We start from the raw sequence: 26,391 nt of genomic DNA, 5'->3' as shown, positions 1-26,391 counted from the left end.
AAGCAGGCTAGAAGCCTCTATTTAAATATGACAGAAACGTCCCTACAGTCAAGCTGTTTTCTCTTTCATAGTTAACAACTGGAGATGACATACACAGTGCTCAATCTTTAAGTGTTTAAGAAATGAAATACACAAATTCTCCAACACTAAGGCAAATGTTTATTAGATGAATTTAATAATTTGTGCAATGTTTTCTCTATAAGATATGTATGTGTGTGCGTTCACGTGTGCTTGTTTCAAAGCCTAACTGGAAATCAAGGTGAATCCCTCAGTGAGCACATTTACTCTGACATCACTGCGTGTGATGCAGCACCTCACAGGAGCCACACTATCAGATGACAGTAAGCTGATACAAAAGCTTTCTCTGATTTAGTAATCATTTTTAAAGTTATTTTCAGTTTAATGTCAAGTAATGTAAACATGGATACAATATTCATGTGAAAACAGCTAGTTTCAATGTTCAAAAGCAGCATTTAAAACAATGCTTAGAAGCATGGTATCCAGATAAACATTATGAATACAAGTCTTTAAAAAATCATCTTCCTCTAAAATGTTATTTAACTGGCTTTGCCGAAGAGAAATACAAACAGACAATTTTTTATTTCATCCACTAATTCATTCACAAATACACACGCTGCATACCCACTGTACCTGGTGCTGGTCTGGGAGCTAAACAGTCTGTGCTTAAGTGGTGAAAGCTTCATTGTCTATCAAACTAGTCTGCTATCAGAGGAGGACAACTGAGGCACTGAGCAAACACTAGGCTGGATGTCAGAACAACTTCAGTACTTACTATTCTCATGTGACGTTTTACTTCCTTTAACAGGATTTGGCCTAGTTTGCTTGGTTATCAAAGCAAAGCAAACACTTCCAATGAGTTAAAACAATGAAATCCCACCCAACCTAAGCTATCTATAATAACTCTTAGGAAACTGAGTGATTCAAAACATCTTCACAGCTGCACTATAGAAGAGTCAGAAAGAGGAACTATGATGGCTCAAAGTGACAACAGCATATTTTTATCCTGTTTAAGAAAAACAATATCCAAGTAATTAGTATTTCTAAGCTTTAAAAAAAAAATTTTTTTTTACATGTGGGAGTTTTCCTGCTTGTATGTATGTCTGTACCACATACATGCTGGTGCTGGCAAAGGTCAAAAGAGGGCGTCAGATCCCTTGGAACTAGAGATTAGGATGACCATGGGCCACCTTCTAGGAGCTGGGAACCAAACTTGGGTCTTGTATAAGAGCAACAAGTGCTCCTAACTGTTGAGTCATCTCTCTAGTCCTCAAGCAACTACTACTTGTACCAAGTAACTTATCTCCAAAATACCAAGCAATTGCCAAGCTTTGAAACACATCCATTTACCCCTTCATAGGTATAACCTTTTTTGGAAACAAGATTTTACTATGAGCCACGTAATGATGGCACACACCTTTAATGCCAGCACTCAGGAGGCAGAGGCAAGGCAGATCTCTGGGTTGGGAACAGCAGGGATACACAGAGAAATACTGTCTCAAAAAAACAAAAACCAGATGTCAAAAGCCAAGAAACAAGATCTTACTGTGTAGCCCTGTCTCCCTGCCCTGTCTATGCCACCCAAGGCCTTGGATCAGAGGTGAGTTACATCATGCCAGCTAGACAGAACTTCTTAATGGCTACTTCTACAGCAAGTAAAGGCTCAGCTGAATTCCTACAACTCTCCAAGTCATTTCAAGCAATGCAAACAAGGTGCAACCCACAATCCTAGCATTAGCACCGGGCATGTCCACGGTCTATTGACACACTAGCACTATGAGAAATGGTGCTGACCTTTAAGATTACCCAAACTCTGAAATGTTCTTACTCTAAATAATTGAGTCATATTAATTTTCCATTTTCTCTGATGAAAATATTAACCAGAAAGTGTTCCTACAGCCATTACACAAATGTGTTTACAATTCTATACATACAAATATGCACAGCTTTAAAACACTGGGGAGAGCTAGAGTGATGTCTCAGAGGTTAAGAGCATGTAGTGTATTACCAGTGGCCAGTTCAGTTCCAGCACTCACAGCAAGTGGCTGAAAATCCCCTGTAGCTCCAGCTCCAGGAGAACTCTAGTGCCTCTGGCCTACGGGGCCACGTGCTTTCATGTACACATAACCACATATACTCATGTAGTCAAAAATAATAAAACCGAGTCTTTTAAAACACAGAGAATGTGGAAGCACGAAGACAGCAGTTCAAGGTCAGCCAAAGCTACATGGCCTGCGTCCCAAAGGGAAAAAAGCTTAAAAGTGATTCATATGCTGATACTTCCAAAAATAATAATACATAAAAAGAGTAATGAAGCGAAAGTCTTACCATGTCACTGAGCCACAAGAAATCCTCCCTAGTTAGAGCTTTAAGGAAACAGTGACCACAGCATACTGTAGGGCTCCTAGAGTCAACTAACAACCAAATCTAAGAAACTTCAAAATGGACGATAGGCCAGACTACCAATCAAATCTGTGGCTGCTCAAAAGAATAAATGAGGTTCAATTTGTCTCAGAAATCATGCATAAAAATTAAGTGGCAGAGGTGTTAGACTGGACATAAAACAGGAAGCAGACATGGTTCTTCCACCAATTCACACTATACTCCTTATCAGCATAAGAGGTATAATCAACTTAAGTGATGAACACAAAGTTGTTCCTTCCAATGCTGGGACTGACCCTAAGAGCAGATGCACATTAAGGAAGCACTGTTCCACCGAGCTGTACCCAGCACATAGTGATCTGGGGTTGGAGAACAGTTCGGTGGCACAGCTTTGCATAGTAAAGGTCCCGGGGTGACTGTTAGCATGCTCTCCTAATGCAAAACAAAGGGAGGGGTAGGTTCAAGGAATTACTAAAACTTAAGGGAAATAATGTCTAGTTAAGGAATATTTGCACCTCTCTCTTTCTGCATATTTCCTCCTCTCTCTGTGCATGCTTCCCTTCCTCCTTTCCCCCTCCCCCTGCATGACAGCTGAGAGCTGCTTCCAATAAACATGCATTTATATGCTTATTAAAAAGCAGTTATTTCATAGCTATTATGTATGTTACCAATAACATATGTAAATGTAACATTTTACAATAAAAAGATATTGTGTACTTTTCATCACAAAAAGTAAACTAAAGTAAACTTGCATATTAAATTTTATTTAATAAAACACACTGTGGCAAGGGCATAGTATAATAAACGTCAGGCATTCATAGGAAGCCTGGAATTGATCTCTATCACTGAAGGAGAAAAAAGAATCAATGACATGCCCTTTCAGCTATTATTTTCAGGATAAATAAAGCCAAAAGTCCTTGTATAAAAAACTTCCTCATTTGAACATCTGGTATAATCTTTAACTCTTCAGAAACTGCTGACAGCTGGATAGGAGTGAACCTAACAGTTTAAAACAAAGAATTTTGTATTTTTTTTGTACACTGTCCATTAAGATCTTGGAAAGAGAAGCATGCCAGAGAGGAAGCTGGTCAAATTAAAGCGCAAGGTGGATAATATGTTACATAAAATCAATAGGTGAAGACATGCTACATTTTCATTTGAAATGACATGATGTGACTATAATGGTAACTATACACAGAAAAGTCAAAGAAATAAAGGACTTTTCTGAGGCAGTTACAATGGGTCATATATACTTACAGCCACAGAAGCCCACTGCCATGCAAAACAGTGACTGGTTGGCATCTGACCATGTGAGCGACAGCAGCCAATAAGAATAGAAAATAAGCAGAAGACAAAGCACCACCAATCAATGTCAAGAGTTGCCATGTAAATGCTCTTCCTACATATAAGTAAAGAAATCACGGACACAATCCTATCATTAGCTGTGGAAACTCACTTTCTATGAGCTTTAAATTCTATATAAACCAATCTCATGAAACACAATTTCAAACTATGCCTTTGTTAGGTTCAAATAAACATCAATGTCGAAGTGCCTACCAATTTTTGCTCAAGTTTTGATAAATGACCATATTTATTAAAACATCAGTATCTTTTACTAAAAGCTGCTTTACTCTACTTCTAATTTCTGTGCACTATTCACTCTGACCCAGGGCTCTGGCTCCACCACTCATCCTTGAAAGTGAGAAACCAATCAAAATACCCAAGTAAGAAAAAGTTAAACTGGAAACAGAAGGAGAAGGGTGACATTCACTAAAATGTTAACAGCATTTTCTGGAATTTTTTCTTTAAGAAAATTAAGTTCAACTAACAGAAATAGTGAAAAACAAATACTGTTAACTGGGCAACAATGGCACTGCGATACAGCATTCACAGGAAAGGAGGGGCCCAGGCAACCCTCTAAACACCAGGAATAAGATGAAGACACTGAAAACACATGACACCGGTGGAATTCAAAACCCATGGTTTCTTACTGGTGCCATTCGTATTGCTGGGTGTGCGCCACAGCCTTGCACTGCTTTATGAAGTGTTTCACCAAACATATTTCGAAGTTCAACGGAGTGACAATATACAGCATCAATCTTAGGCCACCAATCCAACGCAGACTAAAGAAAGAACGAGAGAACAGAGTACAAAATCACATGAGCTGCACATTCGTTTACCACTGTAGTTCCAGCTTTTATTCTTTTGTGAGAAACTTTCTAAGACCATGCAAACACACAGTATGATTTTCAAAGTCTTCAAATGATGTCTTTACATCAAAGACTAACTAGAAACACCGTATTTTAAAATGTAATAATGAGCATGTGCAAATGAGGCTGCCCTTTCTCAGCAACGTCATAGTCAATTTAAAAACAAAATGTTTGCAAAATTCTTTAGCCAATCTTTGTCTTTTTAAAAAGTTTAGTATTTACCACATTTCAGAAACACATGCATATATTATGTATTTTCACCAGGTAAGAATGCTTTCATCACAGCTTTCCATGAGATTAGTGGCTCAACACAATGTTGAAAGACTGTAAAATCATTAGATAAGTGCCTACAAACGACAATAACTAACAACGTGAAATTAGTAAATGAAATAAAGCCATTAGTAAGTCAGTAATCTTTAAGTTGATAAGCAGATGGTACAACACATGGACGACTAAATGGTCACCATAAACACAGACATCAGTTCCCAGCTAAGTATTTTTATTCTTTACAATGCTGGAGATTAAAGCCAGGATGTTGGGGCTTGTGTATGTTAAGCAAGTATCTACCCCTGGGCTATATCCCCAGACCTAGCTAAAGGTTTTTTAAATAATTATTTTATATAGATATTTTCCTACTTTTGTTTAGCCTGCCTAGCTAATTAATAACACCTGTTTTATGTAAGTGTATCTTTAATAACCTCTTCTTTAAATTTAATTAATATATTCAATTTTAAATGCTTCAAAAAATGATAACTGTGGGAAAACCACTAAAGTTTATTTATCAGTTTATAGAAAAATGACTGGATAAAGTTTCACTACTTATACATGAAACCAATATGCTTAAAATATAAAATTTCTATTTGTAATACTCTGGTTAGAAATCTGACAGAATAAAAATATATTCATATAGTAAATACAAGTGATTCAACAGCGTCACACATCCCTGTCAGTTTATTTGTTTTTAATTCAAAACCAAGCTAGTCTTAACACTTGAGTTCTCATTCACAACCCCCAGTACTCTGAGTTACAAACTCTTATTTTCAGGAAATTAAGGCAAGCAGAGTGGTGCACATCTTTTAATCCTGACACAAGGGAGGCTAGGGCATGAGGCAGTCCGAGGACAACTTGGGCTACACAGCAAGATTTCATCTCAAAAAAATAAGTTTGGAGCTGGAGAAGTAGTCCAGCAGTTAGGAACACCGGCTGCTCTCACAGAGAACCCTGATTCAACTCCCAGCACCCACATGGCAGCTCACAGATATTGTTAACTGCACTTCCAGGGGATCCAACACCCTCTTCTGGCCTCTGCAGCACCAAACATATGCAGTGCACAGACATACAGTAGGCAAAAACACCATACACATTAAAAATTCATTCATTAATTAAAAATATAAATGTTATGGCATTATGATTATATTATCTCTCAGTTATTTAATTTAGCTAATTTTACAAACTGACATAGTCTACTGTCTCCATTGCTTTTCATGTTGTTGAGATTAAATCCTCTGACAAAAGCCACTGAAGGGAGTTGGCTCACAGTTCCAGGAGCCCAAGAGCCCAGTCACATGAAACCCATCAACAGGAGCGGAGAGCAGTGATGAGCACATGCGTGCTAGTGCCCGGCCTTCCTTCTCTCCTCCACTGCCTAGGGAATGTGCCTTCCTACCTAAATTAACATAACCAAGATAATCCTTCACGGACAATCTCAAAGGCTCATCTTCAGATTTTGTACAGCTGACAACATTAAGCACCCCGGTTATATAACAGATTTCTCTCTTGGGCAATGATCTGCCCAAGTCAATCAATGCAACCGGATTCCCATGTTTTGTTAATCACCTTAAAGTAACAAAAAGCTGAATGATTAAAAAAAGAGTACACTGAGTCCCTACTACTTCCGACACAATGCACAAAAACTTCCAGAAATCAATAAACTAAATAGATAACTATCCCCTGTAACACCTTATACAATTATTGCAGGGGAAGGTTACTGTTTTCAGCTTTGGTTGGAGTTTTCCTCTGTTTGTTTTTAACACAGGATCTTGTTGGAATTCACTATGTTGTCCAAACTGGTCTAGAACCTGTGATTCTCCTGCTTCCGCTGGAACTGTAAGCCACCACCACCTTATTATGTCATCATTTTTGGTAGCTCCTAACCTGTACCTCAGTCACATGTACATACTATATATACACTTTCAGGCTTAAGATTTAGTAATTTTATAAATTTTTTCATAAAATTTTATTTCAAAGTAAAGGACACATTTTGGAATAATTAGGCACTAAAAGTTAGACATCATTGAGTCAATTTTTTTTTTAAAGTATTTTGTTCAGTTACTAAAAGTATCCATTCTGAAACTAGTCAATTAAACAGACATCTCCCCTTATTAATAATTTTTATTAAAAAATAGTGATAAGTAAATCATTTATCTCAAGATTATTTAAATGATTTTCAAGTACCCTGAAAATATTTCTCTAACCACCTCTTGGTACAGATTACCTTCAAAATATGAACTATTAAGAAGCAAACTACAATAAACTGCTATAAGAAGAAACATGAAATGAGTTACTGTCCCAATTGACACATGGTCACCTGCATGTGTGTTTTAATTTCCTAGCTCCACACCTAATTTAACTTTTAAAAAGCCTATACAGATGAAGTATGTAACATAGATCTTAAAATTATAGTTTATTTCTTGGTACACATCATTTTCAAAAAGTGACAGTATAAATACCGTTTTAGAAACTGATAAAAATTTTACACTGCATCAAAATTTAAATATTGAATAAACTTAATAATTTCTACAAGAAACTGAAATGCTTTAAAAATAAAGACAGTACTTATAAATTATGTATGAAGCTATCTCAAGAGGCAAAGTAAAACTCTAAACATCATTTCTAACTCTACATAGACCCACTGAAAATAATGTAACTATCATCTTTTAGGGGAACATAATAATTTTGAAAACTGTAAACTGGCTTAAGAAACACGGAGAAGTAGAGCACATGAGATATACTGAACCAAATCATTTAAAAAGAAAGTATATACAAATAAATTTAAGATTTATTAATCTAGATTCTATGAATCTAGGAAAGAACTCATATGTCTTGAAAATATAAACATTTTCCCGACTAAAAATTTCCAGTGAAACTCTGTAATACTCAGTCACATCAATCTGCATATAACTGTTCTAAAAAGTCCTTAACACTTAAAAGTACTTTAGAGTCAGTATTTGTTAGCCTCGAGCCAGGGGAGAGAGTGGACTCTCATAAGATACAATTTACCAAGCAATTTCTAAGGACGAGATAAAACTAAAGTATAACCTGAAATTCACTTTGGAGACCCCGTATGGCGGCCCAGTCCTTTAATCCCAGCACTCAGGAAGCAGGTGGACCTCTGTGAGTATAAGGCTGCCTGGTCTACACAGTGAGTTCTAGGCCATCTAAAACTACATGGCTGAGACCTTGTCTCAAAAAACAAACAAACAAGAAGACACATTGCCATTAAGTTGTTTACAAGCTATTCCACTGAACAGATGTTGATGTACTTAAAGATTAGTCAGTATGGGTGCTTTATATACACAAATGTCCCCGGATGCAGACACACTCTGCCTTCATACATGCAGCACTCCTTAGAGAGGGGTGCACACACTTTCACCAGGCACATTGAGGCATGCAGGAACTAACACTCCAGGCATGCTTAAAACCCAGAAAGGAGCAGCTCAGCCACTTACAGCAGTGCCAAGTCCATGCTTGAAAGTGCTCTATGTATTCAATTATAGACAAAAATAGTTCACGATTAAAGTAACTAGTCAGAGAATATTCAAAGACTATAAACTTGGATTTATTAAAATGTAACCACTTATATAAATTTATCCAATTAATAAGTGGAATACTTCTAATACTTTTTATTTTTAATCAAAGGGGGAGTGATATTTTTGAATTACATATAAACTTGTGGAGTAGAAAAATAATTTTTGTTGTCATTTTAACTTTAAAACTAAACCTTGGAATAAGTCAATGGCCTAAGTCAATGAGACAGTGGCCTGAGTCATTACACTGGCAAATATATAGCTTTTTTATATAAACATGTTTTATCTACATTCAGATTCATTATACCATCCTCTTTGGTACTAATCAGATTTCACATAACTTCTACCTATAATTTAAGTCAGAGAAATTCAACTGAGGGCAGTCTTGTTCCCCAAGCATTTAGTTGTTCGCTGTGCAGGAAGTATACCACAGTTGCCATTTCATGAACTAAGCACCAAAATAACAGATGTCCTGTGAGGCACTAAACAGGATGAAAACAGAGAAGTATCATCCTAAAAGGCTGTTAGGACTTCATAAAGCAAAATGAATGTGTCACTAAGTGACTTTACTAGCAGTTATTTTTCCCTGCAAAATAGCTTTTAAAAAAGGGTAGTTTGGTTTAATTCAATATACTCAAGATAAAAAAAGGAGTGGAGATTATTTTTAATTTGCAAGAGTCCTAAGATGCAATTTAATTGTAACTAGGATAAATATACCAAAGTATCAATAATCAAAGACCTTACTGGAGAAAAGCAGGAACAAAGTGAGTAAGTTCCTTATAAATGGAACATATCTGCCGATGTATAAAAGCACATCTATGAAAAATAAAATCAAAGAGCATTCTAACACAACTGTTCATAAAAGGAGCAGAAGTTTTAAAAATTTACAGTCCACGTCTAGTAAGGTCTCACTGTCTTCTTTTCATGTCGGACACGTGTATCACCAACACCTCTCTAACGGATCCAGCTGTTTTCTTCTGGTATGCTTTTGTATCTTGTGACTATGTCTTTTAACATGTTAGTATTGTATTCTAATTAAGGAGAATTTAAAGGTGCCATCAAATAAGATCTCACTATTTGTAACTGTCCCATACTTGCCTACACTATGATTATTCTTCCTCTGAACTTAAATGGTAAGATAGTAAGTCAAAATGTATCAAATGGTTTGTTAGGAAAGCACTTAATTATATTTCAGTGGCATTGCTCCCAACAGGTTTTGAACTTGAAAGGAAATTTCTTAGGTTTACTCTTTCCAAAAGATTTTAACTCCATCCCTCTCAATAAAAGCCTAAGGTCAAGACCGAACACAAAAACTACAGCTGCATACCGAATGCGGGTATAATCACCTCAGAGAAGCTTCCGGTTTCATATAAGCATCTAACTTCAGAATGATTGCTAAAACCAGCATCTTTCTTTAAAAGGGAAAAAATATATAACCCAAATCAAAAAAGAAAGAAGGATTATTTTTTAGTGATACAGTAATACCTTCTACACTTACATTGGTGATGATGCGGTGGAGTGAGTTTACCAATACATAGTGAAATGCAGAAGGTGAGTTCTGAGCCAGGCATATCTGCCAAGGAAGAATTCATTAACACAAAAAAGACAGAACAGCAAAAGTAAGTTATTTTCAATAAAATAAGTTTAAAGCCTTAAAATTAATGTCAATATAGAATACTAAGTGATACTGAGGCTAGAAATATTTCTCAGGGGTTAAGATCACTGGCTGCTCTTGCAGAGGTCCTAGGTTCAGTTTCCAGCACCCACACAGAAGCTCACAACTGTAACTACAGTGCCAGGGGATACGATGGCCTATTCTAGCCTTGAAGGCACCAAGCATATACATGGTTCACAGACATACATGCAGGCAAAACTTGAAATAAAAATAAATAAATCTGTTTTTAAAAAAAAGAAATACTAATAAAATTACACCTATTCATCTTTCTAGCATCTGCATTTTATGACAATAGCCACATCAATAAACATGGTTGTATAAAACAATTTTCTTACCTTAAAGTGTTGGTTGTTATGAGGGCTTATCCGAAAGCAAGAGACAAGACAGTCAATCATGAGGTCCACATCTGCAGGCTGACTGCCTCTAGAGAATGGTTTACTTGGATTAAAAAGCAGGTTCTATAAAAATCCCAATAGAAAACAATGGCCTTTAAATAGTCATGAAGTATTTCTTTAGCAAGGTACATAAACATGATCAACATTATCCACATCAAGTACGGTAAGTCCTAGTTGCCAGAAAAAGCACAAAATACTGGGTACTATGGCCTGTAAATATCACATAAGACTTACTACACCACACGAGTCCTCTCAAGCCAAGTTCTACATTAAGACCCAAGCATGTGCATGTTAAGAAAACTGACTGAGCATGACTCTTCATGTTCTCAGTCTGCACTAAGGAGCCCAGTAACAACATAAGCAGGTCCTTTTAACTTCTGATCCAAGTTAACTCAAAAGTTAGAGTTAGCAATTATTTTTCACAGAATATTTACACTAGAAGTTTATGCACCTAATTTCCTTAAAGTCTACAGAAGGACAAGAACAGCATGTTACCTTAAGATCCACCACCATGGACTGAACCAGTAGGAAAATGACAGAGTTGTCCTCCCAGTTGATGTAAGTGCTCGCTTTACACAGCTTGACACAAGCAATGGCAGCACTCTCTGTCAGCTGCCTGCTGCCGCCATGGCCAGCCAGTGCTTTTCGTAAACTGTCCAGAAACAGCTTCTACAGAAATCAAACATAGGAAGACAATGCATCTAGTTCGTACTATTGTAGATTTGTCTAACAAAGTATCAAATTAGCAATCCCTAAAATTTCAAATTATAAAAAAGAATGTTTTTTATTTGGCTTTCGTTTCCTAGTTAAGGAGTTATCACCTAATCTTTCTCAAGTTTAAAAAAAACACACACAAAACACTTTTCTCTACTTTCTCTGTTGACTTACTACTATAAGGATAAAAGAATTCCTTCCTATATATTTGAACTCAGTACTAGTTAGTTGATCATATCTTCCTTTCCGTGTTGTTTCTGAGGCTTAATTATGTTAATTATGAGGCTTCTTTGGCTGTGGTATATGTCAATTGCTTCATTCTTTGCTACTACTCTAGAGCACACTCAGCCTCCAGCCTTCTAAATAACATACCCCAGGGCATTCTGCTGCACTGAATTTTATTTCTAGAAAAAATTTTTTAAGATTGATTTATTTTATGTATATGAATGCTCTATCTGCATGTACACCTGCAGGCCAGAAGAGGGCATTAGATCACATTACAGATGGCTGTGAGCCACCATGTGGTTGCTGGGAATTGAACTCAGGACCTCTAGAAGATCAGCCAGTGCTCTTAACTGCTGAGCCATTTCTCCAGCCCTAGAAATATATTTTTAAGCCAGCTTTGCCACAGGCTATAGATCAAGCAAGCTGTAAACAAGATATTTCTTTTTTTGTTGTTTTGGTTTTTGGGTTTTGTTGTTATTGTTTTTTTTGTTTTTTGTTTTTTGAGACAGGGTTTCTCTGTGTAGCCTTGGCTGTCCTGGACTCGCTTTGTAGACCAGGCTGGCCTTGAACTCACTGCAATCCACCTGCCTCTGCCTCCCTAGTGCTGGGATTAAAGGCGTGCGCCACCACTGCCCAGCTACAAGATGTTTCTTAAGGGCTCAGGGCCCTAGTAGACCTGAACAAGGATGGAGGCAGCACCTGGATCTTGATGGACTTGGCAGCTAATGAAAAGACAGTTCATGCAGAATTAAAAATGACATTGAAGACCTCTGTGCTGATGACAATGTCCAGTGAGGCTGTCCAGTCACTTCTGTGCTGCTTCTGTGATGCTTACTGAACTGTTCAGAACAGTCTCAAATGCTTATGGAGACCTTATTAAGATCACTAAGAAATCGGACCTGACCATCCAAACGAAGAAGATAGAATCAACTGCATGTGTATCTCCCAGTGTGTCAGGCCTTTGTCCTTGTATGTTTCCATTTTTAAAAGCAGCACCCAACACAAGAAATAAAAATTAAAAGTCCATGAGCAATGCTTCAGTGGTTAAGAGCACTTACTACTCTTCTAGGGAATCAGAATTCAGTTTCTAGCTCAGAACTGCCTGTAACTGTAGCTCTAGAGGGTCCTGTGCCTCTGTGGGACAATAAATCATACACACATACATCATATTTTTAAATATAAATAAATAAACAAACAAAAGCCAAGCAGTGGTGGCACACACTTTTAATCCAAGCACTTAGGCGGTATAAGCAGGCCAATCTCTTTGAGTTCGAGGCCAGCCAGGTCTACAAAGCAAGTCCAGGACAGGAAAAGCTATACAAAGAAACCCTGTTTCAAAAAAACTAAACAAAATAAAATAAATAATAAAAAATGAAAAAAATCTGTCTTATTAAAAAGATTCGTTTTAGTTTACGTGTATGTTTGTGTGTCTGCTTATTTGTGTTTGTTTCCTAAGGCTGGAACTTGAGTTACAGGCAGCTGTAAACAGCCCAGTAAGGATGCTAGAGCACAAACCTGGGCACTCTGCGAGAGCAGCAAGTGATCTTAAACCCGAGTCATCTCTCCAGCACATAAAAATGTCAATTTCTATGATCTCAATCCGTCTTTGTATCACAAATTTCTTACCTTAGTCTTTCTGCTAAATGAAAATCACAGACCTCATCCTCATATGTATCTTCAAATCTGTGTAACATTTTAAAAGCTAAGTTTACCTAATACCAGAAAAACACATGTTCTTAAGTGTACATGGTATGTAGTTCCAAAATGAAACACATAAGGTCACTAAGCAATTCTTAATAAGATGAAAGAGGTTAACTAACATTCAACAACATGCCAATTCTGGAAAAGGGGACTGAAACTGAAAACCAGAAGCGTATGGAAAAGAAAATTCACAAATATGTAAAAACTCAGTAGTCATAAGCAAATAGTGAATTAAGGAAAAAAAATATCAGGAAAAGGAGTTAGAAATGCCTTCAGCCTAAGCAGTGTAACACATCAAAGCAAGTGCAGAGTTGAATGAAACTCAAATACATGAAAACCAAGAAAGCTCTCAAATTAGGAACTCCCAGGACTAGAAAAAGAAGAGCAACCTACACTCAGAAGTAGCACATGGGCAGGAATAATAAGTATCAGAGTAAAGATCAATGTAACAAAATATGTATGCGCAGTAGAGAAAAACAACAAAACCAAACGTTGACTGAAAGGTCAACAAAATTTATTCTTTTGGTAGATTTGAGGGAGGTGGCGGGCTAGAGAGATGGCAGAAGTGCTTGCTGTGCAAGCAAAGGGCCTTGAGTTTAAGAGCTGAACACGGCCATTCCTGTAACTCAAGTGCCACTGGGGGATGGAGACAAGAAAGCTAGTGAGAGCTCGTTGACTGACTAACTTCAGTGAGAGGACCTGGCTCAAAGAAATAAGGATGAGAGTGATGAGCAGGCAACCATGAATCTGTGTCAGCCAACACACGTGTGGACACACCACACACAGCACACAGAGTGCTTGTGTGTACATGCAGACTGCAATTCCCAAAGTAAAAATTAAATGTGGTGACATGATAGATTTTGAAAAATAGGACTACAAGATATTATTTTAAAAGTGTGCATCACTAAATAGAGTAAGAATGAACAAATTCCTACAAGTATATGGTCCAACAAAACTAAGCCATGAAGAAACGGATAGCATGGACAGAGATATAACTATTAAGAACATTAAATCAGTAAAAGACTTCTCAACAAAGAAAAATCTAGAATCACGTATTTTCATTTTGTAAATTCTACTAAACGTTTTAAAAGTTAGCACCAATCCTTCTCAAATACTTTAAGAAAAATTAAAAATTAAAGAGAAAGGAATACTTGCTAACTCAGCATGTGAGGCCAGCACAGCGCTGTACTTGGCAGCTCATACTTGTAAGTTCCAGACACCTCGGAAGCTGAGGCAGGAGGAGCACACTTTCAAGAACAATTCATACCAAAAACATGGGGGAAGAAAATCCTACTCAGGTCTCTGAAGCTAGCAGTTATCTTGATTCCAAAGGCAAACAAACACAGACCAATCTCACGAAAAGAAACAGCAAGCCAAATCAAGTAGCACTTTAAATTTTTCCATTCAGATTATTTTATGTGTGTAAGTGTTTTGCTTGCATGTACCTCACCATGTGTATGCCTGGTGCCTTCGGAGGTCAAAAGAAGGTGTCAGGCCTCAGAAACTGAAGTTACAGATGGTTGTAAGATGCCATGTGGGTGCTGGGAACTCTGGTCCTCTCAAAGACCAACAAGTGCTCTTAACTGACCAGAGAATTTTATGATGAAAAACGTTTAAAAAATTTTTTTAAATGGAAAAATTTCAAAGACAAAGAAGCCAAGTATGGCAGCATACACCTTTAATCCCAGAACTCAGGAGACAGAGGCTGGCAGATCTCTGTAAGTTCAAAGCCAGCCTGGACTACAAAGTGAGTCCAGGACAGCCAAGGCTACACAGAGAAACCCTGTCTCAGAGAAAAGAAAAAAAGCTAGATACAGCAATAAACACAAGAGACCTTGTGATCAATGTGTCATTTTAAGTGCACATTGATATATAGTCTAGGTCTAGAAATAACTGTAACTAGCCAGCTTAAAACTGAGGGTGAACGCCAGGTATAGTGGCACAAGCAACTAATCAAAGCACTAAAGGCAGAGGCAGGTGGATTTCTGTGAGTTGGAGACCAGCCTGGTCCACAGAGTCCAGGGCAGTCAAGTCAGAGCAGTATGTTGAGATGAGGTTGTGTCTTTAAAAAAAAGAGAGAGAGATATATAAATAAATAAATAAATGCCCTTATTAGTCTTTTTAGAAATTTGCCTTTATTATTCTTCTGTGTATATGTATGTATGTGAGTGCCAACAGAGGCCAAAAGAGAATCCCTTGGAGCTGGAGTTACAAGATTGTTAACTGCCTAACATGGATGCTGAAAACTAAACCCAGGTCCTCTGGAAGAGCAGAGAGAGCTCCTAACCAATAAATAACTATCTCTCAAATCCCTGCTTTTCACATTAATGGTATTAAACAAAAGTCAAAGAAAACTTGGGATCACCAAGACCTGACAATTTTTTAACTGATTTTTGTCTAGTTAGGTTATCTCAACCCATAGAAAAGATTGAAGCTTCCAAATTTATATTATTAATTTTGCAAAAATTAAATTGTTAGGTTATGTTTCATAATGAAAAAAACGTACTCAATGCACATTTTCTCAAATCACTGTGCTAAAGCCTTAGAAAATACATTGTGAACCATGCAATTTATTTGCAGATAGCCAGCCATATTTAATTCATACACAAATATAAAGTGAACTTTAAAATTCCTAAATATATTTTAATGGTAAATAAAGTAAAGTACAAGTTTAAGTTATAGAAATTATCTGGTTTAATATCTCGGCATTAAAACCAAGAGTTCAGGGGGCTGGAGAGATGGCTGAGCACTTAAGAGCACTGACTGTTCTTCCAAAGGTCCTGAGTTCAATCCCCAGCAACCACATGGTGGCTCACAACCACCTATATAATGTGATCTGATGCCCTCTTCTGGAACATAGGTGTGCATGCAGATAGAGTAGTCATACACTAAATGAATAAATAAATCTAAAAAAGAAAGGAAGAAAAGAGTTCAGAGCACTTTGGTCACTAAATGTATTATTTATCCTTCTTTCAAATAAAATAACATGTGAACACATCTCTGGCAAAGCCAACCAACTGTTTGACCTACAACGGCTTTAACTAAAATGCACACCTTGAGGAAGCAAACCGCCTCCTACAGGAAGTGAGAGAAGCTCATTTTTGCCTCCTCACCTTGTTTATGTTGTTCTCATCAACCGCGTCCTTGGATATATCCTGGATTATCTCTGGACACAAAATAAGGAGAATGATTTGTAGTGGCCAAACTGCCGCTTTGCGTTTGGTGCTTTCAGCAAAACCATCCACCAAGTCAAACAGCTTTTCTGCACACTCTATATGAAAAAAACAAACATTAAATGATGTTATTAGGTAAGAAAATCCTCGGCATTAAATTAAAATCCAGAATTATCAAAAACCCCAAAGACCACAGTTTTAAAAGAATGTGTGAGAAGGACTATCTTGACCCATCCTAGAAAGTCCACATTTTAGAATGGCTTTGTATTTTGTCACACTCTTAGGGTGTTACCAAAGTAACAAAAGATTGACAGCTCCCCAGGGTCTGCGGTCTCTGCTATACAGGTATCTCCCAAAAATTCTTATTCAAAAGTAAAAATAGTATTTCCTCTTTAAATATACCTACCTAAATATAAAGTCCTAGAACACGAACACACATACACACTGACATGAAAGTCTAGAATTTCATTTCATATTTCATTATACCTATTTGCTCAAAGGGGAACTGGAAATAATACAGAATAGGAGAGAAAACCCTAATTCCTATTTGGCAACAACTGACAAGAGAAGACAGAAAAACCAGAGTAATCTGAAAAGCAGCATGTTTACCTTTGAGAATTTAATGAAGTGCCACGCCTACCCCTCACCCTGCCCCACCCCACATAACTCTTAGCTTACCAGCCATATCAGTCTGTGGAATTTGGTATAGCTTTGTAAATTCATCCGGATAGTTTTCTACCCAGTTCCAAAAGGCCTATGAATTAACAAAATATGTATTTTTATAAGAGAGCAGTCAATATTTCCAGTATATTAAACAGCACAGAATCTACAGTTTCTTCATGAAAATACTATAATGCATTCTTCCCATTATAGAACTACCAAACACGTCCTGACTTTCTTATATTCAAGATACTAAAAACAGCAAAATTCAGAACCAAAACCAAAATCTGAATACCCCAGAAGGCGAAGCTTACCTTTTCTAGGCTATTTATAACTGCTAGCTGTGCGACCTTCTTCAGGGCTTTAAATTTAAATGCTGTTTCTGGAGGGAAAATTTGTGTTTTATTAACTCTCAATTATTTAATGCAAATATAATTCAGAACTCTACAAAATAATAACTACTTTGCTTCAGCATTAATAAGCAATTTAACAGTAAAAAATAAATATAAACCCCAAACTCATGAGTTGCATCAATAGAGACAGAAGTAAATAAAAAGCAAAAATGCCTTGAACATCAAGTTTTCCCTTTGCTCTATTTTTTTTTTTTTTTTGCTGACTTACAAAAAAAGAAAATAAAACTATAAGGCATGGGGCTGGAGAGATAGCTTAGTGGCTACGAGCACTGGACTCTACCAGAGGATCTAGGCTTAATACCAGTTCAGGCAATCAGGCACCCTTCTGCAGGCACCAGGCGTTCACATGGTACACCGACACATGGAGGCAAAACACCCATATACATAAAATAAAAATAATAAATCTTATTTTTTAAGTCTATTAAAAAAAATAGAAGCCAGTCATGGTGGCAACACTTTCAATCCTAGCACTTGGAAGGCAGAAGCAGGTGGATCTTTGTGAGTTCGAGGAGACAGCCTGGTTTACAGAGCTCATTCCAGGACAGCCAGAGCTACAAAGAGAGGCCCTGCGCCCCACCCCCCAAATAAACAAACAAACAAATAGAAAATAAAGTAGTCAAAAGCAGTTAGTAGTCAAGAGCATTGGCTACTGTTCAGAGGACCAAAGCTCAGTTGCCAGCACCTACCCACAACCATTATAACCTGAGCTTCAGAGGATCCAAAGCCCTCTTCTGGTCTCTGAGGACACTGTGTATGTATGTACACACATAACAAAACTTTAAAAAAAAAAAAAAAAAAAAAAAGGCACAGCTGAGTGTAATGGCCCATGCCTTTAATCCCAGCACTCAGGGAGGCAGAAACAGGAGGATCACTGTGAGTTCGAGGCCAGCCTGGTCTACCAAGTGAGTCCAAGAAACCATGTCTCAGGGGCAGGCGGGGGGGGGGGGGGGGGGGGCCGAGGGAAAGACTCTGGCTACTTAAATGGTTTTCAGTTGTACATTTAACTAATTTCTAATATTCCAGTATTATGAGTAGCACTGATAAATAACACTATCTTTTTCTTCAAGGTGTAGGCAAGGAGACAAAACCTATCTGAGGATTCTGAAATCTCAAGAGCTGCTTTTTAAAAACGTTGTCCAGTGAACAGCACACTGATGCCCTACTACATCCTGGCCACCACTGACTAGAGGGGCAGCTTTACTTCTGCTAATCTGAATACTTAAAATAGGTTACACTTTACCTTTGAATCCTTTTAATTAATTTCTAAGTTATCGTGTAAAAAACAGAGGAGTATCATTACCACATTTCATAAGCATGTGTCCTTACATGTTGTTCTCCACCGTTGTCCCCGCCCCGCCCTCCCGGTGTAGCTTGCTTCCTCCTAGGGGGCTCCCTTTCTCCGCAACCAGCAGCCCGCTCTTCTGCCTTCATACTGCACGTACTCCATTACCCCTCTCTGCTTATCCCTCTCTTAAGATCTTTTCCACTCCCTCATGATCCACTCTGTAGTCTCTAACACACACACACACACACACACACACACACACACACACACCTTTAAATCTAAGTTCCATATAGGAAGAAACCATGACTTGTTTGTCTGAACCACGTTTATTTAACTTGACATAATGAATTCCAGTTCCAACTGTGTTTCTGTAAATGTCAAGACTGGATTTTTCTTCTCAGCTGCATAAAATTCCATTATGTATATGTATGTATGTATGTATGTATGTATGTATGTATGTGTGTGTGTGTGTGTGTATCACTTTACTTTTTATTTTGTTTTTTTTTTTAAAGCTCATCAATTTTTTTTTTAAAACAAAAACATAAAGTAGAAGTCTGGCCAATCAATACACAACTGTTAACCAAACTCTGAGTCCAAGAACATACAAACGTTCCTTCATCATGGCTACAGTAATTATCTATACTTTTCCATTTAACAGTTTTTAAATTCCACATGCTCTCATTGCTACCTTCTGTTCTGGTTATGTAACAATGAGAAGAAAGTAGGCTGGTTAAAATAACACTCTAAGGCAGTTTTCTGCTGGACCTTCCTTTGCCATCTGAGATTTGGGGATGTAAAGGATCAAACTACCCCCAACTATGATAGCCTTAATACGTGAATCCAAGTCTATAAGCTGCAAGTGACACACTTCCTTGTGAGACCTTTGGAGGTATTAACTGCCAACCCTAATGCTTTGGCTGTGAGGGACTCTGCAATCACAGCACTGTGCACAGCAGCAGTGGTACCCACCTACACATGGCTCACAGTGAGAGTCACCAGTGTCTGTGGGTATGGACCACAGGAAACCACACAGCCCAGCTTTATAGGAGCAAGAAAGTACTTGGTCTTCCCACTGTCCTTTGAAACTTTCCCCCACACTTTGCCACGCAAATGCACTGCTGCAGCCACTCACTGTACCGCATTTTCTGGATAGATTTTTCTCTTGATGGACATTCAGGCTGATTCCATTTCTTAGCCACTGTGAATAGTGTGGTAGTAAAAATGGATGCTCGAGAATTTGTTGATATACATTATAGTGGTATATCTAGGTCAAACAGTCTATTACTAGTTTTATGATGAACCCTTCAAACTAACTTCCACAGTGGCTATTCAAAATTACATTCTCAAAAGCAGCTATTAAGGATTTCTCTTGCCCCGCCCACACCCTCACCAGCAGTTGGTGGTGCCATTCCAACTGAGGTGAGGCAGAATCTCAAGCGGTTTTAACTTGCATTTCTCTCATGTTTAAGAATGTTGAACACTCTTTCTAAGTATCTATTGGTCATTTGTATTCTCCCTGTTAGGGATTATCTTATCAGTTCATAAGCCTATCTAAAGACTAAATGACTCTAGAGTTTATTTAATTTTAACATTTACTTCAGATATCAATCCAATTTCTTCTTCCAAAGTCTGTAAATGGTCTCTTCATTCTAATGACTGGAGCTTTTGTGTATGTGTGCATTTTTCCTTTTTTAAATTATAATTTATTTAGATTACACCCTGATTGTCATCCCCTCACCTGTATCTTCCCATTCCTACCCTGCCTCCCTCTTCCGCCCTACTCCCCTTCCCTAGACCTCTGACAGAAGGGACCTTCCCCCCACCCCCACCATCACCACCACCATATGACCACAGCCTATCAGGTCTCATCTGGATAGCCTACTTCCCCTTCCTCTGTGTGCCACTGGGCCTTCCCACCAAGGGGGAAGTGATCAAATTGGGGGACACCAGAGCTCATGTCAGAGGTGGTTGGAGCTTTTATTTCATGTAAGTCTGTCCAATCTTGGTATTGTTTTCTATGTTGTAGTCCTGTTCAGAAAAGTCTTGTCTATGCCTACACTGTGAAATGTTTACCTATGCTGGCTTCTTACATTAAGGTTTTGATATACTGAACTTCCTGCTGCACAATGTGAGAAATACATGAAGAAACCCAGGCTTTCCAGCAACCCTCCCTGAAGAGGGCAGCTTTTCTCCAATGCATAGTTTTGACAGCTCTATCAGATACTTAGGTAGTGTGATGGCTAATCTCAGTTGTCAACTTGACTTCTTCTGGGATCAACTAAAACCCACGGAGTTGGGCACACCTGTCAAGGGTTTTCTTAACAGAGTCATTTAAGGTGGGAAGAGCCAGCCTGCGTGGCAACACCTTCTGCTGACAGCCTACAAAAAAGGACACGGAAGAAGAATCCTTTCGCTTTTTGCCTGCTGGCCTTCTTCACTCCTGCTAGCCAGGGCACCCTCCTGTTGCTAAGGTAAGTCCTTCACTAATATTAGCGCCCAGGGCACCCTCCTGTTGCTAAGGTGAGTCCTTCACTAATATTAGCGCCCAGGGCACCCCTCCTGTTGCTAAGGTAAGTCCTTCACTGATATTAGCGCCCAGGGCACCCCTCCTGTTGCTAAGGTAAGTCCTTCACTAATATTAGCGCCCAGGGCATCCCTCCTGTTGCTAAGGTGAGTCCTTCACTAATATTAGCGCCCAGGGCACCCTCCTGTTGCTAAGGTAAGTCCTTCACTAATATTAGTGCCCAGGGCATCCCTCCTGTTGCTAAGGTGAGTCCTTCACTAATATTAGCGCCCAGGGCACCCCTCCTGTTGCTAAGGTAAGTCCTTCACTAATATTAGCGCCCAGGGCATCCCTCCTGTTGCTAAGGTGAGTCCTTCACTAATATTAGCGCCCAGGGCACTCCTCCTGTTGCTAAGGTGAGTCCTTCACTAATATTAGCGCCCAGGGCACCCCTCCTGTTGCTAAGGTAAGTCCTTCACTAATATTAGCGCCCAGGGCATCCCTCCTGTTGCTAAGGTGAGTCCTTCACTAATATTAGCGCCCAGGGCACCCTCCTGTTGCTAAGGTGAGTCCTTCACTAATATTAGCGCCCAGGGCACCCCTCCTGTTGCTAAGGTAAGTCCTTCACTAATATTAGCGCCCAGGGCATCCCTCCTGTTGCTAAGGTGAGTCCTTTACTAATATTAGCGCCCAGGGCACCCTCCTGTTGCTAAGGTGAGTCCTTTACTAATATTAGCGCCCAGGGCACCCTCCTGTTGCTAAGGTGAGTCCTTTACTAATATTAGCGCCCAGGGCACCCCTCCTGTTGCTAAGGTGAGTCCTTCACTGATATTAGCGCCCAGGGCATCCCTCCTGTTGCTAAGGTAAGTCCTTCACTGATATTAGCGCCCAGGGCATCCCTCCTGTTGCTAAGGTGAGTCCTTCACTAATATTAGCGCCCAGGGCATCCCTCCTGTTGCTAAGGTGAGTCCTTCACTAATATTAGCGCCCAGGGCACCCTCCTGTTGCTAAGGTAAGTCCTTCACTGATATTAGTGCCCAGGGCACCCTCCTGTTGCTAAGGTGCGTCCTTCACTGATATTAGCACCCAGGGCATCCCTCCTGTTGCTAACGTGAGTCCTTCACTAATATTAGCGCCCAGGGCACCCTCCTGTTGCTAAGGTAAGTCCTTTACTAATATTAGCGCCCAGGGCATCCCTCCTGTTGCTAAGGTGAGTCCTTCACTAATATTAGCGCCCAGGGCACCCCTCCTGTTGCTAAGGTGAGTCCTTCACTGATATTAGCACCCAGGGCACCCTCCTGTTGCTAAGGTGAGTCCTTCACTGATATTAGTGCCCAGGGCATCCCTCCTGTTGCTAAGGTGAGTCCTTCACTAATATTAGCACCCAGGGCATCCCTCCTGTTGCTAAGGTGAGTCCTTCACTGATATTAGCGCCCAGGGCATCCCTCCTGTTGCTAAGGTGAATCCTTCACTAATATTAGCGCCCAGGGCATCCCTCCTGTTGCTAAGGTGAGTCCTTCACTGATATTAGCACCCAGGGCACCCCTCCTGTTGCTAAGGTGCGTCCTTCACTGATATTAGCGCCCAGGGCATCCCTCCTGTTGCTAAGGTGAGTCCTTCACTAATATTAGCGCCCAGGGCATCCCTCCTGTTGCTAAGGTGAATCCTTCACTGATATTAGCACCCAGGGCACCCCTCCTGTTGCTAAGGTAAGTCCTTCACTAATATTAGCGCCCAGGGCACCCCTCCTGTTGCTAAGGTAAGTCCTTCACTAATATTAGCGCCCAGAGGCACTGACTGGTAAGGAGTGGATCCTGTAACTTGAGATGGAGAAGTGTAGACGAACCCTAATGAGGCTGAGGACTTTGAATCCTCATATTCTAAAGAGGCTGTCTCACCTGAGGAAGTAATCTCCCCACTCTTAGTGGAGGATGCATCCCCACCCTCACCCCTTGCAGTATTTCTTTCTGCACCTTTACTTCAGGATATTAATATTTCACTGTCCACAAACTAGGAGTGACTTTCCCTGAAAGAGAAATGTCAAGCAAGACAATCCTGATGCCACTCGGTGCCCACCAAGAGTTGCCTCTAAACTATAACCAGAATTAAGGCTAAGCAGACTCCTAGAGGTGAAATTCACAAGAAAATGTGCTACAACTTTAATGGGTTTGTGAACTCATTCAAGCAGAAGTCTAGGTAATATTTACGGGAATGGATTGTTAAAGGTGGAAAAAGCATAAAACTGATCAAGCTGAGATATGGGTCCAAGAGTAAATGTTCTAAGTTTAATAACTAAGTTCTCGCAGTTTTAAAAAGGTATCAAAAGCTTGACTGGTTGGCTGAAGCACTTGCCATAGTCTGTCTATTGGAAAGGAGCTGGCGATACCAAATGTCCCTTGACTTAGTGTTGCTGAAAAGATTTTAGAGCTCAGTGAAACTGCAATGTAGGTACAGTGTGTAAAACCTAATCCTCCACAATGGGAAGGCCCAGAAGACATCCTCTTCAACAATCCTGTAGAACACAAAATGTTAAGAGGGGCACAAGCAATTTGAAGAGCTTTGTCATTGCTCTTTTCCTTGTGCCAGACCTCAGGGTTGGAGACACTGTTGCTCAATTCACAAAGTTAAATGAGATGGGCTTAACTGGGCCTCAGAGTAGGAGGGACCAGGTATCAGCATTGAACTGCCAAAGACAAGATGAGACCATTTACTACTGTAATGAGCAATATGATGGTATGACTCCTATGGATCTTTTTGTACTGGCTAATAACGTTTCCAGAAATGTTTTTGTTTTATTTGTTTTTACATCTGTATAAGCAGGAATATTCTCAAATAAGCAAAAGAAAGGCTACATTGCACAGTAGCAGGCATCTCAGTTTATGAACCAATTACGAGACTTGAGCCAGTTTGCAGACCCAAAACCCTTGAATGATGAGAAGGCCAGGCCCCTCTGAGGACTTTGTTAAAATAGCTCCCATTCTTTCCCAGAGGGATCTATGACCTTTTACAAGGGTTAAAGTGTCCTGGAAAAAAAGGAAACAATTAGACCTTACAGGGTTTACTGGATAGTGGTTTTAAACTTACACTGGTTCCAAGAGATCCTAAATAGCACTGTGGCCCTCCTGTTAAAGTAGTGGATTATGAGTGTCAGGTAATTAGTGGAATTTTGGCCTAAGTCCACTTCACAGGGGGCTCCCAAACTCATCCTGTGGTTATTTCCTGAGTTCCAGAATAAATAGATATACTCAGGAAGTGGCAGAATTCCCATATTGGTTCCCTGGCCTGGAGACTGGGGGCTATTATGGAAGAGATTGGACTTGCCTCTACCAGTGAAAATAGTGACCCAGACACTATACTACATCCCTGGAAGAATCAGTGCCACCATCAAAGACTTAAAAGATGCAGGGATGGTGGCTGCCACATTTCCCTTTAACTCTACTAATTAGCCAGCAAAAAAGACAGATGAATCGTAGAGAATGACAGTTGACTATCAAAACCTAATCAAGTAGTGACTGGAACTGCAGCTTCTGTACCAGATATGATGCCCTAACTGGAGCAGATCAGCACACCTCCTGGTACAGGGCGCTCAGCTATAGATGTGGCAAATGCCTTTCTCTCAGTTCCTATCTATGAGCACAACCAGAGGCGATTTGCTAGCTTAGTAGCTTTTGCTCCAGAAGAGGGAGCACTTCCGCCCCAGACACAACATGTATTTCACTCAGTGAACTGGAAGCTCAGACTTCCTCCTGGCCACTTTGGGCTTCTGGTGCCCTTAAACCAACAGGCTAAAAAAAGGAACAGCAGTATTAGGAGGGTGACTGACTGGATTGCTTCTCCACAACAGAGGTAAGGAAGGTCATGTCTTGAGTGCAGCAGATCTTTAAGGGTGTCTATTTCTGACTACTGTCAACCTTCACCTCTCTTATTTCCCTGTTATCCCTATTACTTCCTACAAGTCCTTTTCACATGTTTCACATTTTCTTACTTAGTGATCTACTGAGTTTAACTAGGGTCACATGTGTGGCCATGGGTTTGCTACTATTCATGGCAAAACAGTGGGCTCATCAGATGGTATATGACAGAAGACAATTTTTGCACCTCCCTCAACACCCATTAGTAACTCATAGCTCAGCAAGGCGGGGTAGTTCCAAATGTGCCCTTCCTGGATCTATGACTAACTGTTAATATACCCGCTCTTGTGTAGGTCCACCACTGACACCTGCTGCTACTGAGACCATAGCTTCACTGGCTGTGTCATGGCCACAGGCAGCACTGTGAAGCTCTTCTCAGTATCTTCCAGCTCCTCTATTCTTCCCACTCCTCCTTCTACATGGTTCCCTGAAGGAGAGATGAACCTTGCTGTTCATCCCAATGGCCTTTCTTATGCTTGGCAGAATGTATGTGTGATGTCATTCAATATGCTTTTCGTTTCATTTTTTTCATTTCCAGCATGTCTTTTCTTGTTTTAATCTCTATTTCTTTGTTGTGCTTTTCTTCTGACTTTTCCATCCACACTGCTGACTTTCTTATTCATTCTGCTGGCTCTTTTATGTTGCTAACTTTTCCCTCCAGCTCCTGGATTGAACTCCTCTGCTTGTTTGTACTCTCTCTCAGGTCACTAGGAAACTTGAACTCTTCATGTAGTATTTTTCCACACAAGCATCTGTGAGTCCAGTGGTTGAAGATGCACAATCTTTGTAAAGGAGTCATATTGTGCTCCTTTTTTGTCTCTTGCATTTCTGTGTTATGTGTACCTCTCTTTTGTCTGAGGGGGAGGATTTTCTCCCAGATCAGCCTATTCTTTTGTTTTGTTTTTCGAGACAGGGTTTCTCTATGTAGCCTTGGCTGTCCTGGAAACGCTCTGTAGTTCAGGTTGACCTCGAACTCACAGTGATCCGCCTGCCTCTGCCTCCCAAGTGCTGGGATTAAAGGCGTGCGCTACCACTGCCCAGCTGGATCAGCCTATTCTTGAAAGCTCAGTTCACAGTACCACTAAACAAGAAAACAACCAGCGCTTGGAAGGCACTTCAGCTGACCCTCCTTCTACTAGCGAACTGCACAGCTGAAGCTGTGCTCTTTCTTCTGTGTGGCTCTTCTCTCCTCTCTTCAGCTATCCTTTAACTTAGTGAATTTCCAAAGTTCCGTTCCCGCCCCCTTGTATACACCAAGACTTTAAAGAACATGACACAGTTCAGGCAATCAAAGATCACAACTGGTCATATGAATGGCAA

At 39.6% G+C, this 26,391-nt stretch overlaps 1 protein-coding gene across 2 annotated transcripts in view; it reads right to left on the bottom strand.

The window, feature by feature from the left end:
- The window catches only part of Nf1 (neurofibromin 1), a 243,776-nt gene that overhangs the window by 152,705 nt on the left and 64,680 nt on the right, over nt 1-26,391 (bottom strand). For both annotated transcript variants that reach the window (XM_051158073.1, XM_051158074.1), the window contains exons 6-12: nt 17,274-17,341; nt 16,978-17,053; nt 16,240-16,397; nt 10,982-11,155; nt 10,427-10,549; nt 9,915-9,989; nt 4,392-4,523 (exon numbers count right to left, since the gene is read on the bottom strand). In XM_051158073.1, coding sequence (XP_051014030.1) covers nt 4,392-4,523; nt 9,915-9,989; nt 10,427-10,549; nt 10,982-11,155; nt 16,240-16,397; nt 16,978-17,053; nt 17,274-17,341 — 806 coding nt within the window. The remainder of the gene's footprint in view (nt 1-4,391; nt 4,524-9,914; nt 9,990-10,426; nt 10,550-10,981; nt 11,156-16,239; nt 16,398-16,977; nt 17,054-17,273; nt 17,342-26,391) is intronic.

This window comes from Acomys russatus, chromosome 16 (assembly GCF_903995435.1).
Source record: "Acomys russatus chromosome 16, mAcoRus1.1, whole genome shotgun sequence".
Taxonomy (NCBI): domain Eukaryota; kingdom Metazoa; phylum Chordata; class Mammalia; order Rodentia; family Muridae; genus Acomys; species Acomys russatus.
Note: the sequence above shows the minus strand (reverse complement) of the source record. Positions and strands in the feature narration are given on the sequence as shown.